General features: G+C 48.9%; 1 protein-coding gene across 1 annotated transcript in view; it reads right to left on the bottom strand.

Annotated features, from left to right (window-relative positions):
- The window catches only part of IL17RD (interleukin 17 receptor D), an 82,433-nt gene that overhangs the window by 2,606 nt on the left and 59,351 nt on the right, over positions 1-20,476 (bottom strand). Inside the window, exons 4-12 of the mRNA XM_043976092.1 lie at positions 17,452-17,570; positions 16,623-16,743; positions 14,594-14,638; positions 14,310-14,461; positions 13,387-13,452; positions 12,245-12,299; positions 10,512-10,622; positions 7,063-7,247; positions 2,853-3,792 (exon numbers count right to left, since the gene is read on the bottom strand). Of these exons, the coding sequence (XP_043832027.1) occupies positions 2,853-3,792; positions 7,063-7,247; positions 10,512-10,622; positions 12,245-12,299; positions 13,387-13,452; positions 14,310-14,461; positions 14,594-14,638; positions 16,623-16,743; positions 17,452-17,570 (1,794 nt within the window). The remainder of the gene's footprint in view (positions 1-2,852; positions 3,793-7,062; positions 7,248-10,511; positions 10,623-12,244; positions 12,300-13,386; positions 13,453-14,309; positions 14,462-14,593; positions 14,639-16,622; positions 16,744-17,451; positions 17,571-20,476) is intronic.

The following is a 20,476-nucleotide window of genomic DNA, read 5'->3' as shown; positions in this document are numbered from 1 at the left end:
TATCTGTGAATGGGTTGCTGCCTCCCAGCACCTAGAATAGCATCTGGCATACAGGAAGTGCTTAATGCATGCTTTTTTCTTTCTTTTTTTTTTTTTCTTTTCTTAAGGCACTGGGGATTAAGTGACTTGCCCAGGATCACACAGCTAGTGTCACATATCTGAGGTTGGCTTTGAACTCAGGTCCTCCGGCCTTGAGGGCTGGTGCCACTTCTTAATGCAGGCTTGCTGAATGACTGTGGGTTCTCCCCCAGTTCCCTCCCAGTTACTTTGGTGGGGGTTTTTTGTTGTTTTTGTGGGTCAATGAGGGTTAAGTGACTTTCCCAGGGTCACACAGCTAGTGTCAAATGTCTGGGGTCAGATTTGAACTCAGGTCCTCCTGAATCCAGGGCCACCTAGCTGCCCCCAATCCCCATTTACAGATAAGAAAGCTGAGGCTAAGAGAGGTTAAATGACTTGCCCAGGGTCACACAGTGTCTGGGGCAGAATTTGAACTTAGGTCTTCTTGCCCCAGGTACTGCGCCACCTAACTAAAAACAGGCTGTTCCCAAATAAGTACATTTCCTATTAAAACACAAATTTTCAAAAGCAAGCAAAGGTGGACAATGCACCTGGATTTTGACCTCTCCAATGAGAGTCTATGGAAGGCTTTAACAGGCAACCAAGGGACAAGGATCCCTTCCTGAAAGGGACAGTTTGGGGGGATGCTGAAACTCTGAGGGACTCATGCTCAGCTGAGCACATGCACATACACACACACACAGACATATGTGTTTGCACACAGACGTGTACACACGCACAGACACATGTGCTCGCACACAGACATGTACACACGCAGACACACGTGCTCGCACACAGACGTGTACACACGCAGACACACGTGCTCGCACACAGACATGTACACACGCAGACACACGTGCTCGCACACAGACATGTACACACGCAGACACATGTGCTCGCACACAGACATGTACACACGCACAGACACATGTGCTCGCACACAGACATGTACACACGTGCTCGCACACAGACGTGTACACACGCACAGACACATGTGCTCGCACACAGACGTGTACACACGCAGACACATGTGCTCGCACACAGATGTGTACACACGCACAGACACATGTGCTCGCACACAGACGTGTACACACGCAGACACATGTGCTCGCACACAGACGTGTACACACGCACAGACACATGTGCTCGCACACAGACGTGTACACACGCAGACACATGTGCTCGCACACAGACGTGTACGCTCGCACAGACACATGTGCTCGCACACAGACGTGTACACACGCACAGACACATGTGCTCGCACACAGACGTGTACACACGCAGACACATGTGCTCGCACACAGACGTGTACACACGCACAGACACATGTGCTCGCACACAGACATGTACACACGCAGACACATGTGCTCGCACACAGACATGTACACACGCAGACACATGTGCTCGCACACAGACATGTACACACGCAGACACACGTGCTCGCACACAGACATGTACACACGCACAGACACATGTGCTCGCACACAGACGTGTACACACGCACAGACACATGTGCTCGCACACAGACGTGTACACACGCACAGACACACGTGCTCGCACACAGACACGCACACTCCTGAATGTTAGGATGTGCTTTGGATCACTTGTTCCCCCAAGGTACACTCTGATGGACACTGATTATCCACGAGGAAAAGCAGACTTCCTACATATCAAGGTCCCCAGTGGAGCTAATCAGGTCTGTTCACAAATCTTCAGCGGGTTCCACAAGGCTTCTGGATACAACTCCATCTTCCTCATTGGCTCTTTGGAAAGCCTCCCACAATCTGTTTCCCAGCTAGATTTCCCATCTAATTACCTATTACTTCTTTTTCTGAACTCTCTGTTCTAGCTGAGCCAGCCAGCCTGCTGCTCCCTGTGTACAACAGCCTATTTCCCACCTCCGTGCCTTTGCCCAGACCGTACCCCACCACAGAAGAGCCTTCCCTCTGGCCTCAAAACACAGCTCAGCTACTACCTCCCATATAAGACCTTTTCCGACTCTTGTTGCCCTATACCCCATAGTTAATACTATCTATTGAAACTGGGGCAGCTGGATGGTGCTGCAGTGGATAAAGCACTGGACCTGGAGTTAGGAGGACCTGAATTCAAATTCAGCCTCAGGCTCCTGCTGTTTATGTGACCCTGGGCAAGTCACTTCACCCTGTTTGCCTCAGTTTCCTCATGTGTAAAGTGAGCTGGAGAAGGAAATAGCAAAGCACTCCAGTATTTCTGTCAAGAAAACCCCAAATGGGGTCACAAAGCATTGGACACAACTAAATGACCAAACAACAACAAATCTCCTGAAATTACTTTTGTACTGACTAATCTCCCTACGTACTGTTTCCTCCCAATAGTATATAAGTGCCCTAAGTGCGCTAAGGTTTTCTCCCTGTATTCTTAAGGTCTAGCAGAGCACCTTGCATATTTGGGAAAGTGAAAAGCCAGACCTCGGATTTCAGAGTGAGTGAGTGAGTGAGTGAGTGAGTGAGTGAATGAGTGAGTGAGTGAGTGAGTGAGTGAGTGTGTGTGTGTGTGTGTGTGTGTATGTGTGTGTGTGTGTGTGTGTGTGTGTGTGTGTGTGTGTGTGTGAGAAGTTCCCAGTGTGCAAATTCTCTCCCACAACAGATCGACAGCTCTTGTGTAGCATACAGGGTCAGAACTGACTGGGGCAGTGAGAGATTAAGTGACTCAGCAGCCGCATTGGGCCAAGGTCTTGCACTCTCTGCCTGGCCCTCAAGCCCCCGCACAGTGCCACCTCCACATCATGCCATCACGTCTGATGGGCTGACACTTACCTAGGCCCGAAGAAGAAGAGACGCTCCCCGTAATGGAAGAGGTTTCCATTTGGTCTATCAAAAGTCCTTCCATCAGAGGCAGCGATAACTCTGATGATGGCACAGAAGAGTCATAGATGCCCGAATCCCTGGGCATTTCAGGGGGGCTGATTGCCTTCACAGTATGCAACAAGGGCCGGAGCACGCAGCCGCCGTCATGAGCATCCTGGGAGGCCGCGTCTTCTTCCAGGCTCAAGTGGGGCAGAACTGAATGAGAGTCCACAGCCACAGCACCCAGGGTGGTGGCCTCGGTCTTCAGGTAGAAGTCACCTTCAGCTGCCCGCTTGCAGACGACATCGTTCAACACCAAGCCAGAGTCAAATTTCTCCATGATGGGCTCCTGGTAATGCAGTGGAGCAGGGGGGAAAGGCAGGAACTGCTTCTCGAACCAGCTGGGCTCCTGATCGATAAACTGGTGCATGTTGCAGATTGCCACATAGAGAGACCGCCCAGACTTGCTCCGAAAATAATTTCTCTTGCTGAGGTTGGCGGGGCAGAGGTCCGAATCCTGCGGGCCGGGATCTCGCGAGTGCAGGTGAGAATAGAGCCGGGGAAGGTGATCCATGAGCTTGTATTTGGCGCTCAGGTCCAGCACGCCCGGAACATCCCCCTCGCAGGAGTAGTCGAAGTAGACGGCGATGTATTTGCCCAGCTCGGCCGAGCTCTGCTTGGCCTGGCGCAGCTTCTCGGCCACGGCGGCCACGGCCACCAGGAAGAGCTCACCTCTGTCGCCTGAGCTGCGCCCCCCTCCCCGGTGCTTACAGCTCTTCTTCTCCACAAAGTACTTCATGCCCTTAGAGCACACGACGATGACAAAGTGGGCCTCCCGAATCTTCTGGGTGACCCACTCTTTCTGCCCTTCCCGGCAGATCTGGAAGTCTTCCCACAGATCCAGGGCGACCTACAGCAGAGAGTGGCAGCTTGGTCAACAAAAAGTGAACCCCCGATGAATGGGCAGAATACATGGCACAGGAGGAGGAAGGGGTGGGGGAAGAGGGGAAGAGGAGAAGGAAAAAAGGGAGAAGGGGAAGAGAGAAAGGGGAAGAGAAGGAAAGAGGAAGAGAGGAAGAAGAAAGAAAGGGAAGAAGAGGGGAAGGGGAAGAGGAAGAAGGAAAGGGTCATAGGGGAGGAGAAGGAAGCGTGGATGGAAGGAGGACAAAGCCACCTGGAACTGTTGCCTCCTTGGTGCTTGGCACCGTGGCTAGCACTCAATGGATGCCCGCTGACCACCTGGCCCCTCCCAGGCCAGCCTGCCCTGAGCTTGGGCATTAACACCAAACTGAGCTGAAAAAGTGTCCAAAGCAGGACACACAGTGAGCTGTGTTTGCGTCAATAATATGGCTCCCTTGATATTGACACGGAAATTTCTAGGTGCCACCTACTTGCCCTTTTTGTCATGGCCAGGGTAGGAATTGGTTTTGCTGGAAAATACTCCAACCATTGGGGCGGCTAGGTGGCGCAGTGGATAAAGCACCGGCCTTGGATTCAGGAGGACCTGAGTTCAAATCCGGCCTCAGACACTTGACTTACTAACTGTGTGACCCTGGGCAAGTCACTTAACCCCAATTGCCTCACTTAAAAAAAAAAAAAAAAAAAAGGAAATACTCCAACCAAACCAAAATAGGTTTTCTTTTTTCTTTTTGGAGGACGGAGGGGGGGAGAAAAAAGAAATGCCTGCTCACTAAAAAACAAAACCCAGCCCGAGTGCTTATGATGTGCCAACAACTGTGCTAAGTGCTGGGACAGTCGACCCAGAAAGTGAAGAAAGGCCCTTCCCTAAGTGGAGGAGACGAGAAGAGCCACAGATGGGATCCCTGCGTGAAGATGCTGCCTTGGAAGGACTTCCCTGGCCAGTCCACACCTGCGTGAGGGTCCCTGCTGTGTCCTACCCGACAGCTGCTCATTCAGCCTCCGCTCTGAGACCTCCAGTTGGGGGAGCCCCAGATTATGTTGCTTCCCCTCTCCCCCTGAGTGCAAGCCTTGGGAAGGCCTAGGCCAAGCTGGAAAGGCTTTGAGTAGGTGTCCCGTGGTGAGCAAAGGGCTACATCTGGAGACAAAGGTCCTGGGTTTGAATCCTGCCGCAGACACCAGCTTCCTATGCAGCCTTGGTCAAGTCCCTTCCCTGGCATGTGAAAAATGAGAGGCTGGCACAGACATCTCTCTGCGGCCTGGAGCTCTAAATCTAGGATGCTGTGTGTCTGTTGTCTGAGGGTCAGCCTAAAGGAAGCTGCAATGGAAGTCCTTCAACCACCGCTTGGCCTCAGCCATGAATCTTTTTAACCAGAGACTGTTCAGAGTGACAGAGAGGGGCCGCAATCTGAGTCAAGGGAGGAAGTTCCCACACTGACAATTTATTGATTTAACTATGACAACTTTTTTTTCGTGAGGCAATTGGGGTTAAGTGACTTGCCCAGGGTCACACAGCTAGTAAGTGTCAAGTGTCTGAGGCCAGATTTGAGCTCAGGTCCTCCTGACTCCAGGACCAGTGCTCTATCCACTGTGCCACCTAGCTGCTCCTAACTATGACAACATTTTTAGACTTCTAGAGACTCCCCAGGAGGAAACTCCCCCTCCCAATATAGATGGGCACCTGCCTTGCAATTTAGTCTCCAAGAGTTGCTTGGGGCACCTGGAGATTAAGTGACTTGCCCAGGGTCACACAGCAAGGGTGTTTCAGAAGCAGGATTTGAACCCAGGCTTTCATGGTCCAAGGCCACCATGCCACATTCTGTCGTATTCTTTCAGGATGCTTGTGTTTCTGTATCTCATGGTGTGTATTTAAGAAAAAAGAAACATAAATGAGAATTGTTTGTGTTTGCTTTTTCAGCAGGAGGCGGGAAAGTAGCTCTGATCCTGGTCTGTTCCCACAAGAGACAGGCCATTAACAGCCCAAAGACGCAGCCTCCAGTCACCACCCCCATCCGTGTGCAGAAGACACAACACATTCAATGGCATGGATACATCAGAGGGTGTATTTTTCTATCTCTCCACCATCACACAGATCAGATGAAAATTCAGAGGCAGAGGGGAAAGTAAGGCTGTGACGACAACCCTGCTGCATCCAGGGGGCTAGGAGTTGTTTCTCCAGGCCGGGCAGGGATCTGGCTGGCTCCCTCTGCGAGCCCTGCTACACATCTGTGAAACAGCTGGCCAGGATGCAGGGCACTACTGATGCGAGGCAGGGAGGTGAAGGGGTTGTGTGTTTGGTGTTCAGATGAGGTGTGCAAGAGGAAGGAATGCTTGTTGACAGGGGACAACAGGAGTTCAGGCCTGCCACAGACTTGGCTCATTAAACCCAATCCAGGAGGGGAGCAAATATCAAAAATAAGCAGGAAATTGGCCCAGCTGTGTAAGTAAGTTATCTTAACACAAGGGGACGGTCTTGCTATGTGCAGCTTTAAGAGGAAGCACCAGGGTTGGTCGGGGCTTTTCAGCTCTTCCCAAGTCACACAATTCCTGGAAAATCAGCACTGAAGAAAATCAGCTTGGGAACTGGGCAGCTTTGGATGCACACTAAAAAGGGCCCTGACACTGACTCAGATAAGAATTCCTCCCCTTCTCTGTGACATGGTCCTCTTGGGCATCTGGTAAAGCTTATGGAGGCCTTCATGGGATAACGGTTATCAAAGGCATCAAGTACAATCAGTGGCATCACCAAGAACCAATGACAGTGACATACGGTCATTCAAATACTTAAAGGGTCTTGGGCTGAGAACCCTTGCTCTAAGACTCAAGAGGCCAAGAGCGCCATGCTGGAGTTATCTGAAGGACCGTCATGGGGATGAGGCAGGATCCGTACCATGTCTACTCCTGGGGTCTCAAAGAGTTTGTCTGGGCATGGAAAGAGCAAGTGACTTGTCCAGAGTCACATAGCTACTATGTAGGTAGGACTTGAACCCAGGTCTCACAGACTCTAAAACCAATTCTCTGTTCACTGCAGCCTCTCATTGATAATAACCCTCATCATTGTCGTAGCAACAACAAACAACTGACTTTTATATGGTGGAAGGTACGTCCAGACATTGCCTGGTTGGACTCTTACTCCTACCCAGCACAGCACATGTCCTGCCCTGCCTGAGCAGGTGCCACTTTCTGAGAAGGGCACACAGCGGTGGTGATTTCAGGGAGGGCAGGGCAAAGACACAGCCACTTCCTAGAAGGCTGGGCTTACCTCGCAGCCGCAGAAATCCTGAAGGAAGTAGGCAAAGCACTGGATGACGGTCGTGTGTTTCTGGCAGTCTTTGGTGGAGTAGCAGATGAACACCTTGGGCCGAGGATGGAGCCTCTCCCCGGGGGTGGCGGCCGTGTAGGTAGACGACTCCGAGCTCTCCTCATCTAAATGTGAATATATATTTTCTAAATTGAAAAAGAAGATACAGTTGGCACCCAAGGGTATCACTTCTCCTCTCCCTAAGGACTAACAACATGAACTTGCCCACGCATGGTGAAGAAGGCCTGTGCTTTCAGACTTCCCGCACAGAGTCATCAGTCTTGATCTTTGCCCTCCCTCTTTTTTTGCAGGGCAATGAGGGTTAAGTGACTTGCCCAGGGTCACACAGCTAGTAAGTGTTAAGTGTATGAGGCCAGATTTGAACTCAGGTACTCCTGACTCCAGGGCCGGTGCTCTATCCACTGCGCCACCTAGCTGCCCCACACTGTATTTTTAAAAAGGAGCAAACAGCTCAGGTCTTTTCCCACGAGAGGCAGCCCTCCCCCAAGCCCCACAAACCTTTGCATGATCCCCACTGGTTAAAGGAATGGAGACCTGCAGGCTTAGCAGCAAAGGGTGCGAAGACAGCTGCTGGCCACTAGAGGGCGCTAGTGCCCACCACTTTCTTAAAGTCTCACGATAAAGGATTGGAACAACTTCTGAGACCCAGGAATCTTTTCTTCCCTGAAGTCAGTCACATGTGGGCCAAGGTTCCCACACTCGGTAAATACCCCCCTGCCCCGTCAGAATGAGCAGCGTCTGTGCTGACAGGAAGCAGAAGCTCTGAACCATGTTTTAATCACACCAACCATCACTTCTCTGCTGCCCCATCCAACTGCACTTCCATTTAATACAAAAAGCGATTATTAAGCACCTGCTGTGTGCCAACCACCGGGGTTACAAAGACAAACACAAAAGTCTATGCCCTCCAGAAGCTTAGATCATCCACCTCCTCATCTCAGCCTCCTAAAATGTGCAGCTTCCTTCAAAATTTGGTACAGGGGTCACCGTTATAGGAAGCCATTTTAGCATTCTCTCCCTCCTCAAATAATCTTGCATTTCCTTATCAGAGGGCATGATTTTTATGCCTGTCAGACAGTATAGTGGGTAAAGTGCTGGAGTTGAAATCAGAAGTCCTGAGTTCAAGTGCAGCCTCAGACACTTACTGGCTGTGTGACCCTGAGCAAGTCACTTAACCTGTTTGCTTTGGTTTCTCCTTTTGTAAAATGGGGATAATAACAGCGCCTACCTCATGAAGTTGATGCAGTGATTAATGCTAACAAAATCAAATATCTGATCCTCCTCCCCTTAATGTCAATAAACACTTATTCAGCACCTACTAGATGCCAGGCACTGTGCCAAGTTCCGGGGATCCAAAAAGAGGCAAAAGACAGCCCCTGCCCTCAAGCAGCTTACAGTCTAATGGTGCAAACTTACAGGGTTTATATAAATATTAGCCCTTAGTTTTATCATCCTCTCTGGAGACCAGATCCTTGAGAGCAGAGACCGGTTCTCTTCTGCTTCCTGCGACCTAGCACAGTACCTTGCCTGTTTGATGGTCCCAGCCTGTGATTTCATTGGCCTACAGAGTTTCCTGGGAAGGCATGCCCATTACCAAGGCAGACCCTACAACTCTAAGTCTTGCACATGGAAGAAAACGTTGTTGTTGTTCAGTAGTTTCCATTGTCTCTAACTCTCTGTGACCCCATTTGGGGTTTTGCCATTTCCTTCTCTAGCTCATTTTATAAATGAGGAAACTGAGGCCAACAGGGTTAAGTGACTGGCTTAGGGTCACGCGGCTGGTAAGAGTCGGAGGCTGGATTTGAACTCAGGTCTTTCTGAGTCCAGGCCCAGGGCTCTATCCACTGAGCCACCTAGCCAAAAGTAATGGAAGCCAAAGAAATGTCCAGACAACATCCACTACAAACATTAGCGATGGGAGAAAACACTCTCCCCCAGGGAAGGGCTTCAGGGAGAAGGTGAAGCTGGAGCTGAGCTTTGAAGAGGATTCTGAAAAGTAAAGACAACACGTGGGGCGGCTAGGTGGCGTAGTAGATAAAGCACCGGGCCCTGGAATCAGGAGGACCTGAGTTCAAATCCGGCCTCAGACACTTGACATTTACTAACCGTGTGACCCTGGGCAAGTCACTTAACCCCCATTGCCCCACGTGTGTCAAACTCTGTGATGACTGGTGTGTCCTGTACAGCCACAAAAGGCAGCACTGCAAAGGGAGCCAGAGGCAGAATCTGGAAGCCCTTTAGTGTCAGGCTAGGGAGTCTGTATTTTACCCTAGAGGTAACGGTGAGCCACTGAAGGCATCTGAGCAGGAGAGTGACGTGGTCAGACTTGTGCCCTAGAAACCTGAATGTGAATCAGAGAGAAGAGGCTGCGACAGCCAAGATCAACTAGGAGGCCATTAGAACAGCCTGGGGAAAAGGTGATTAAGGTCGGGTAAATTGCCCCCAGTGAGTAGAGAAGGAAACAGGCACAAGGATGTTGCAGAAGGGCGATCACCCCGTACTGGCAATGTGCTGGCTGGGGAGAGGGCTGATCCAGAGGGAACCTCTCCCCAGTTAGTGTCTGGTCCTTGGGGTCTGCCCAGAAGGAACAACCAATTCAGTGTTAGACACAAACCAGCACACCGGCCACTCAGGCTTCTCATTTCCAAATCGGTTCCTTTTTTTTTTTTTAAAGTTCATGGTGCTTTTTGGTGAACATTTTTCTGGGGGTAGGGGGGGTGGGGCAGGGCAATGAGGGTTAAGTGACTTGCCCAGGGTCACACAGCTAGTGAGTGTCAATTGTTTGAGGCCAGATTTGAACTCAGGGATGGTGCTTTTTAATTTTTTTAAATAGAGGTCTTTTACTGGGATGGTGAGCCTCCTGCCCCCACTGAACACTCCGTGATAACAGTAAGTCACCAAACTAAACAAAAGGGCAAGTTTGTCCAAATGCACACGCACTTTAGCCCATAGCCCCCCACCTCTACACGCTGGTGTACACGGTGATCCCTTCATAGTCCATCATTGCATACCAAAGCACTTTCTTCATATGAGATAGATGGTGCACAGTTCTGAGCTTTGTTTGTGTGGACCTGTGATGGAAAATCTCAGGAACTGAAGTCTTAAAGGGCTCCCTGTGGCACCGACAGCTTGAGAGACTTGCCCGTCTCTGTGTCGGAGGGAGGACTCAAGCCAGGGTCACCTGGGCTCTAGGACTGGCCCACTATATGTTCCACGGGCTCTCTCTGTTCTTCTGAAGAAGAAACCAAAGTTGAATGCCGCGCAGGCCTTCCCAGGGCAAGCGAGTGGCTGAGTTGAGCTCAAACGCAGCCCGTCTGCCAAGCTCAGGGATCTCTGCACTGCCCCCACTGCATCCCTCCCTTGGAGGACAAAGATGACCCAAGAGGTACCTTGTTGCTTCTTGCGACACATCACGGTGAAGAGTGTTGCAAAGGCAGAGATGACGACCAATGGGACAGTGATGGCTATGGCTCGGATGGGCCCGGCCCAGGGAGAATGCACTAGGGTTCAAAAGGAGAAGAGAGCCCTCAGATACTGGACAGGCAGCCAAGAAGCCGATGCGTGAGACCACCCTGATCACCGCTGCCACCCCCCCTGCCACAACCATGCCTGCCCCACTTTTCTGGAGACTTTCAGGCCCCTGAAGCACTTAGCGCCTCACAAACAGTGAGAAAAGTGGTGCAGTTACTGTTATTCCGATCGTTTCCATCAGTATTATAATTGTTATCGTCATTGTAACAATTACCATTCTAATTGTCATCAGCATATCAAGCCTCATTAGAATGGTCACTATCACCGTTACAATGATAGCACAATTATAATTATGATTCCATGATCAGCACCAAAAATCATTGTAATAATCATTATACTTCTCATTACTGTTATCGACACCATCATAAGAAACATTACAGTAATTACCATTGTGATCTATCATCATTATAATAATTACTACTACAATTCTATCACCATAATCAATATTATTAGCACGATCATAATTATCATAATCAGGATGATTATAATCATGACTATAGTTTACCACCATCATCACAATAATCATGGAACTCACACAATTAGTAGAGGAAGCCTGCTATCCCATTTGTGGACACCAGGGGGCACAATGGACTTAAGAGTTAGAAGACATGCTTTCAGAGCTGAAAGACACTAGCTATGACCCTAAGAAAGACATTTATCTTTTCCACCTCAGTTTCCTTATCTGTAAAAGAGGGACAGGGCTCTTGTATTTTGTTGTTTTTGTTGTTTTTTGGGGACAGGGCTCTTGTGAAGATCAAATGAGATAAGTGATAATAATGTAATGATTTGAATAAAAATGAATGAGAAAGTACTTTGCAAATCTTTAAGTGATCTATTATTGTCCAGCAGTACCACCACCACCACCATCGTTGTTGCTTTTACCTACTGGCTTACTGCTCTAGAGGTGAACAGGACTGAGAGGCCACCAAATCCATACCCTCGGTTTACAAATGAAGATACAGAGAGGGTGACTTGTCCAAGAACACACACAGGTAGTAAGCGGAAGAGCCAGGATTTGAACCCAGGTCACTGACTCCAAACCTTTCTACTGTGCCATGCTAATTTCGATTTATTCCTAAGAATTTACAAGGTCCTTTTGAATTCTTCGATACAGAAACCAAAACAACTTGCAATAGGATCTGTTAAGATGATAGATAAACTTCGGGGAGACTGCCCTAGAAGTTCGGAGCCAAAAGGGAAGCTAAATCAGACACAAGCACCAACAGACAATGGTGTCTTTACAGAGGGGAGGTGACTTCCCCAAGGTCATGCCTGCAGTAAGCATCAAAATCTTTCTAAAACATCAACTGGGGGCAGCTAGGTGGCACAGTGGATAGAGCACCGGCCCTGGAGTCAGGAGTACCTGAGTTCAAATCCAGCCTCAGACACTTAACACTTACTAGCTGTGTGACCCTGGGCAAGTCACTTAACCCCAATTGCCTCACTAAAAAAACAAACAAACAAAAAAAACATAAACTGGATTTGGTGGGTGTTTCTCAAGGACGATCAAAGGGGTGGGGGGCTGTGAAAGTCTTGGACACTCTTTGTCTTCTAGGGACCCGTGATTCCCCTGAGAGAAGAGGCTGCTTACCTGGCTTTAAGGCATAATGCATCATTTTTCTCGTTGTATTTGTGTCATCCACAAGCTGGAAGAGAGATAAGACTCATCTTAATAAACTCAATTTCCCCCATTCATTGTCCAGTTCTGAAAACCACTACTCCTGTCTCTCAAACTGTGCCTAGGTGAATGAACAGCCTTAAAATAAACACTCACCTCCCCCAGGATGAAACTGAGTACGGCAGAAATGTCCATTTCTTTCCCTTTGCCTGCCCAAGTCTTCTCCCAAGTCTGACCCTTTTCATTTATTTATTAATTAAATTTTTAAAGTATATTATTATTTTCCAGTTACATATCACATATAAGGATAGTTTTCAACATTTGTTTTCACGGGATTTTTAGTTCTTAATTTTTTTTCCTCCCCTGCCTTCCCTCCCTCCTCCCCCCCCCCCATGAAAAGCAGTCTGATATAGGTTGTATATGTACAATCACATTAAACATATTTCTACATGAGCAATCTGACCCTTTTAAACAGTGCCACAACGCCTGACATTTCTGATTAAAATTAAGCCCCCTTGCAACATTTGTGTTGTTGCTGAGGCATTTCAGTTGTGTCCGACTCTTTGTGACCCCTTCTCAAGGTTTTCTTGAGAGACACTGGAGTGCTTTGCCATTTCCTTCTCCGGCTCATTTTATTCATTTATTTTTTTTTGTGGGGCAATGAGGGTTAAGTGACTTGCCCAGAGTCACACAGCTAGTAAGTGTCCAGTGTCTGAGGCTGGATTTGAACTCAGGTCCTCTGAATCTAGGGTCAGTGCTTTATCCACTGAGCCACCTAGCTGCCCTCATTTTATTCATTCATAATTGCAAAATTAAAGTGATCCAACCTGGCCCTCAGGAAGAGAAAGGAAAATACACCTTCTTCTAAGCAGAAGTGGAGGCTGCGGAAGTCTGTCCCCATTGAATTTTTTTTTTATAGGTCGATTGCATTTGCTTAACTTTTTTCATTTTCATTTACAAAAATGTCTTTATTCCAACAGAATAAATGTTCCTCTGGGAGGTGGTGCAGGGAGGGACAAGAGTACAGTGGGAAAGGTAGGTGACGAAAGCAAGGAACATTTATTTTAAAGGATTAAGCCCATTGGCCAGCCAATGAATGGTTTGAGCAATCTTACCTCAATTATATAATCCCCTGGAGAGACATTCTGAAGAGTGCAGCTGGTTATCTCCGTATTTTGTTCCTGCAACAGGATGAGAATATACGTTAAAAAATTCACCTCCTTGTGTTTAAGATTCCTCCAGATCCGTAAGGCCTGTCTCTCCCTGTGCTCATAGTGAACAGTGTTGGTGGGGCCTCCAGATTTCTCTTTGGAAGAGGTCGGTTTGGTCAGGAACCAAACAAGTCTGTTTACCTCAGGTTATTCAAAGTTTGTTTTGGCCGAGTTGTCACACCTGGCCACTTCTGGGTCCAATGTCTGGAAACCGTCAACTCCAAGGAATGTTCTTACTTGAGGCCGAGGGAAGACCACTGAGCAATAAATGGGGCTTGGGGAGCCCTTTGGGTCCCATATTGGAGTTTTATCACTTAATGAGGCTTTAATTTAGGTCCATCTGACGACAAACAGGCAGGAGGAGACACAGCCTTCAGAGTCTCTGCCTTCATCCAAAGCTGCTTGCGTGGGGCCTTCCCAGCTGTCAGTGCTACGTCCACCCTGAAATTCTTTTGTGTATCTCCCCAGAATGTAAGCTTCTTGAAATCAAGGACTGTTTCGTTTTTTATATCCTCAAAGCACCCAGGAGGTGCATAATAAATGCTTTTGTTGTTCAGTCCTTTCAGCTGAATTCAACTCTTCGTGAACTCTTGTGGGGTTTTCTTGGCAGAGATACTAGAGGGGTTTGCCATTTCCTTCTCTGGCTCATTTTACAGATGAGGAAACTGAGGCAAAGAGGGTAAAGTGACTTGCCCGAGGTCACGCCGCTAGTAAGTGTCTGAGGTTAGATTTGGATTCTGGGCCCTGCGCTCTAGGCACTGTGGCGCCCCCTAGCTGTCCCAATAAATGCTTAATTGAATAGAATTAGGTGTCCTCGTTCCTCTTACCTGCCTGCAGGTCTTTCGTTTAAAGGGGCCTTCATGCTTGAGTTTGTAGTGAAGGTAGTAAAAGCGAAACCCAAAATTCTGGGGGGCGTGGTCGAAGGACACCTGCATGTTCAGCCCCTGCTGGGTGATGTTGAGGTTCCTGGGCTTCCAGACTGCGGAGAGGGAGGAGGGAGAATGAGGAGGGAGACCGAGGTCCCCGCCAACAGCAGCCAGGATGAATGTCTGCGCCCCTCTCCCCCCCACCCTCTGGGGGTCAGGCCCCGGCTCTTAGCCACTTTACTCACAAGGTTTACAGGCCAGGTTGTCCGGCTGCAGCAGCAATTCACAGGCTATCAAGTGAAAATTAAAAAAGAAACTCAATCGATCAATCGTTTGTGCTCAGCCTGTACCTCACAAACTGCATTTATTCATTCCACAAACATCTGAGTGTGTTGTGTGCAAGACTTTGTGAAAGATATGAAGACTACTAGGATGTATTTCCCCCTCAAGCACTGATCATCTTCAGGGGAAGATAGAAGAAGTAATTAGCACGACAAGATTAAATGACATGGAAAGGAAGCGTGGAGAAATGGATAAAATTGTTGGGCTTGAGTCAGCAAGGCCTAGGTTCAAATCCCACCTGGTAAGATCTGTGTGCCCCAGGGCAAATCACCCCAGGTCTGGGGGCCTTGGGCAATTCCTTAGGATTCAGGAACAGAACCTGAGCTGCAATCCGTGTTGAGAGAGGGAGGTCTCCCACTAGGAGTTCCCCACACTGACAAGATTGCAATTCCTTTGTGTATTCATGTCAGGGGGTTCCAGACTAGACCTGTGATTTCATCTGCAACTTAGAATAATAACAGCCAACACTTCTGTGGGGCGGATAGGCGGTGCCATAGTGCATGGAGCCCCAGGCACTAAGTAGCTGTGTGACCCTAGGCAAGTCACTTAACCCTGTTGGCTTCAGTTTACTCATCTGAAAACTACTCCAGTAGCTTTGCCAAGAAAAGCCCAAGTCGGGTCACGGAGAAGCAGACACAACAACAAACCAATATGGCGATCTCTGACATTGCTAATGACTTTACATTCTATTATTCTTCCCATTTTTCAGATGAGGAAACTGAGGCTGAAGGGTTAAGTGTTCACACCGCCCATAAGTACCCAAGCTGGAATTTAAACTCAGGGCTTCTTGACTCCAAGCCTAGCACACCCTCCACCTTTTTGTTTGTTTAATTGGAGAAACCTTTATTTACCACTTGTAATAATGTGAATATAGGGCACCCAACAATTAGCGAGAGACATTCTACAATTCCATAGGACTGAACAGAGCCAAAGGTGCAAGCACCAGGGATTTATTACATCTTATAATAGCAACAATCTCAACGCAATTATACGTGAGAAGAAAAAAAATAACTCCAACAAACATTCTCTCATACAAACAGTTGATATATATCCACCTCTCTGCCATAGAACTTCCTACAGCACCTTCCCCAGGGTCATGCAGCTAGTAAGTGTCTGAGGCCAAATTTGAACCCAGGTCTCTCTGACTCCAGGCCCAGAGCTCTATCCACTGCACCACCCAGCTGCCTAAGGTTTTTGCTATTCTTTTGTCTTTCTCTGGATCCTCAGCTTAAATGCTTGCTGACTAAACTGGAGGAAATTCTGAAGCAGATCAGCAACTCATGATCTAAAAGCATTGGAGGGACACTAAGTTAAGTCACCTGCAGAATGTCAGAGGCTATACTTTTTGAACCCAAAGCCAGCTCTCTAGCTACTACCTTGAGATGCCACCCACCCACCTATCCATCCACCCATCTATCCATCCTTCCATCCTTCCATCCATCCACCCTTCCACCCTCCCATCCATCCATCTATCCATCCATCCATCTGAAGGACAAGACATGGTCTGGATGAGTAATTTAAATGGTGTAGAGAGATCCCATGAGGAAACCCACTCTATGGATCCACATACCTACAATAATCTACAACTTAAGAGTCCCAGGGCTGCCTAGGACACCCCCAACCCATCCACATTCACACTTTTGTCAGGAAGAAGCAATGTCTCCAGGTTCCTTCCTCCCAGTAACTCCAGCCCTAAGGAAGACCACCAGCCCAGGACTGAACAGTGGGGAGGTAGGTTCCTTCATTTGCTCACTGGCTCTTGGCCCCATATTCTTCGGTATGAGCCCCTTCCCTTGGGACAGAAAACCCATGTCCATCCTCACTTTGGGGGATCAGCACAAGCTTGTTCTCCAAAGTGCTTCATGGGGGCGGAGATGATGGCTATCACCCCAGGAAGGACCCTCAGTAGCCACGAGGGAAAAGTGTACTTACGTCGAGTCCGGAAGAAGAAGGGGTGGTAATTACTTTCATTTTTAATGGAAGGGAAGGGGACGATCTTGACAAAGTAGTCCGTTTCAAATTTCATATTCAGAAAAGGCTGAGATTCCATGCCCTGGGAGAAGGTGGAAAGCAGGCGGGGTGAGGGACACAGCCAGTGCTTGCTTGGACCCATCCAACAGAGGATGGAGATGGGACAGCTATGCCCGACAATGGGAGGAAAGGTCCTTCTGCCTTCCCAGCCAATTTTTGGTCTAAACCCCTTTTAACACATCAACCCAGGCACCAATAATGCTCTTAGTTTGGGGTTTTAAGATGCACTGATTATTAACACTATAATCCAAATGATCCCAGACACACCCACAGCGTCCCCTGCCCCTAAAACATACTAGAAAGACCCTGATGCTTTGTGACAAGCACATTAAGGAGTTTTGTACCTGGGATAAACAATACAAACTGTGTTTACTTGGGGGTGGGGAAGGGGCAGGGAAAAAGACCACAAGATATCCGGGCAGTGGGGAGGATCTCACTCTTGCTCAGCATCAGGTAGCTTCCTTTTTAACTACTTGTTCTTGCTCCCTAGGTGCTGATCTCTAAAGTTTCTGCTCCACTGAAGGCATAAGAGCACTGTTAGCCTCCTTCCAATTCAGCACCCTGGTGCAAAGCTTCAACTGCCTCACCCTTGTTACAGCTCTGTGGTCACTGATATGGGAGGTGTTGAGGAGTGTGCCCAGCAGTACAGAGGCGGCTTACTCCTAATTCCTTCCTCCTGGATAGGCTGGAGGGGACCCCAACACCACACTGCCACTAACAGGCAACTTACGGTTCTTTTAAAACTGCTGTTGAGCTGCTTGGGGTCCTTCAGGAGCATCTGCTGACACTGGCGGCCCTCAGACTTTAGCTCCTCCAGGATCACCCGAAACCCTTTTAGAAATTCGATGCCTGGGGAAAAACAAAGTGCTCCCGTTAAAACCACAATCGATTATCTTTGAGCATGTGTGTCCTGCGCCAGATTCCACACGTCTCCTGCTCCTTCCCAAGCATCCCTCTCCATTCACAAAGGAATGGTGACTCTAGCAGGCAGTAGAGTAGCACTAAAGGGGATGGGGAGGAGGGACGGTGATGGACGGGAGAGGGAGAGGGCTGGGGAAAAGATTCCTCATCACGGTAAAGGGGACAGGGCTGGACTTGTAGGCAGGAAGACCCGACACTCTAGCTGTGTGGGCCTGGCCTCAGACTCAATTTCCCTATCTGTAAAATAATCATAGCCAGCCATTAGTATAAAAATAAATGCTAGCTATGATTATAAAATGAGGATAATTGGTACCTGCTGCCCAGCATTGCTGTGATATATTCTCTCTCTCTCTCCCTCCCTCTCTCTCTCTCCCTCTCCCTCCCTCTCCCTCCCTCTCTCTCTCCCTCTCTCTCTCTCTCTCCCTTCCTCCCTCCCTCCCTCTCTCCCTTCCTCCCTCCCTCCCTCTCTCCCTCTCTCTCTCTCTCTCTCTCTCTCTCTCTCTCTCTCTCTCTCTCTCTCTCTCTCCTTCCCTCTCTCTCTCCCTCTCTCCTTCCCTCTCTCTCCCTCTCTCCCTCCCTCTCTCTCTCTCTCCCTCCCTCCCTTTCTCTCTCTCTCTCTCCCTCCCTCTCTCTCTCTCTCTCTCCCTCCCTCCCTCTCTCTCTATCTCTCCCTCCCTCCCTTTCTCTCTCTCTCTCCCTCCCTTCCTTTCTCTCTCTCTCCCTCTCCCTCCCTCCCTTTCTCTCTCTCTCTCTCCCTCCCTCCCTTTCTCTCTCTCTCCCTCCCTCCCTCTCTCTCTCTCTCTCTCTCTCTCTCTCTCTCTCTCTCTCTCTCTCTCTCTCTCCCCCTCCCTCCCTCCCTCCCTCTCTCCCTCCCAGCACCATCTTACCCTTGGCATGGGGCCAGTTTGCTTTTCCCAATTCTATGACCATGCCCCTGCATTCTTTCCTCTAACCATCTCACCATGTGGGCCCTGTATGAGGATGTGACTCCATCACCACTGATGGAAAACAATCCCAAGCCAAGGGTGATGGATAAGGCAGACTCGGGCTTGTCAACAGTCTTGGGAGGTTGGGAGTATGAGGACACCACTGTTCCCATTTTGTAGATGAGGAAACTGAGAAACAGCAATGTAAATCTTGAGATACCACCAAGTCCAACCCCCCCAACCCAATTTACAGAGAAGTAATTAAGACCCATAAAGATAATGACTTGCCCAGGGTCACTAGCCCAGATAGCTCTAAGTGGCAGATACAAATCCAGGCAGCCCATCATTAGGGCATGAAGATTTGTGGGAAGGCTGAATCTACTTTTCCCTTTCTCTCTCCTCCAAAAGCATGGTCTCTTTCTTTCTGGATCACCCTTAATTTCTGGGGTTTTTTTTGTTTGTTTTGTTTTGTTTTGTTTAGTGAGGCAATTGGGGTTAAGTGACTTGCCCAGGGTCACACAGCTAGTAAGTGTTAAGTGTCTGAGGCTGGATTTGAACTCAGGTACTCCTGACTCCAGGGCCGGTGCTCTATCCACTGCGCCATCTAGCTGCCCGGTTTTTTGTTTTTGTTTCTTTTATCAAGAATATGACTTTAGAAAACTAGTATTTGGGTAACAGGACTTGGCTTTTATATGACTGAGAGTTGAACTGACATTCATCCCTCTCTGATCTGGTGATTAGGTTTCTAGAACCCAAGATTAAGTGACTTGAAATAATGATAGCTAGCATTTGTACAGCACTTGAACATCTATGAAGCATGTGTGGATTTTATCTTGTTTGATCCTCACAATAACACCCTGAGGCAGGTGGTATCTGTTCCTCTTTATGGATAAGGAAACTGAGGCACAAGGAGCTTCACTGACCTGCCCAGAGTCACACAGCAATAAGTGAACGAGGCCAGATTTGAACTTGGGTCTTCCTGACTCAAGGTCTAGCGTTCCACCCGGCATGTGAACTAGCTGCCTCTGTGATTTTCACATGACGGCCTTTTCCACAATTCTTCATGAGAAAGACATTCAGAAGTCACTTGGTGAGTGCTCTTAAGAAGCCATTCAGAGGGCTCCAGGTGCTGGATGCCAGCCTACAGGAGCCAGGAAAGAGGACAGTCCTGATCCTTGGCACCCGAACCCTGTGGCATACCTCCCCTGTACGTGCTTCCCCAGGGATTAAGCTCAGGTGCCCACCAAGGTGAACAAACACACCAGCCTTTGTGTGCTGGAGACACCCGATCCCGGCCAAACAAGCTCTGCTGCCTGATCCCCAACTCCTCCAGAAAAGGTCCCCTACTCTTCACTCCACTCCGAACATTCACTTCCTGAGCATCTGGAATGGGCGGGGGTCCTGAGTCCTCCACTCCTATGATAGCAGACTGGCAGAGCTGGGAGAGGCTTCAAGGGCAGACCCCCGTCATGGGCTCCATCCATCTCCCTGACGTTGCTTCCAAAGAATCAGCGTGTGTGACGGGGGGCCATCTAACTCCTGCACACATCAGTACATCTGAAGCCCAAGGACCACCCTGGCCACCCCCAGAAATGTGGTCACCAGGTAATGGATCTTTGGTGTGGAGGAGGCACAGTAACTCAACAAGCCCCGCGAGATTTCCACTGGGTAGAAGGAAGGCCCACGTGGACAGAATCATGACGCCTCAAAGCATAAGAAGCCAGGGGTTCACATTCGCACACACGCCCAGGAAAGGAAACCAGCTAGACCCATGTGCACACCTCCAAAGGCAGGCATGGGATTTCTGCTTACTGCAAAAAGGGACTGCATAGCATGCCATTAGCTGGGGGTGGGGTAGGGGGGGGAATGTGACAAGTAAGGCCATTTTCTTCTCTTTATCACGTCCTG

This window comes from Dromiciops gliroides, chromosome 1 (genome assembly GCF_019393635.1).
Source record: "Dromiciops gliroides isolate mDroGli1 chromosome 1, mDroGli1.pri, whole genome shotgun sequence".
Taxonomy (NCBI): Eukaryota; Metazoa; Chordata; class Mammalia; order Microbiotheria; family Microbiotheriidae; genus Dromiciops; species Dromiciops gliroides.
Note: the sequence above shows the minus strand (reverse complement) of the source record. Positions and strands in the feature narration are given on the sequence as shown.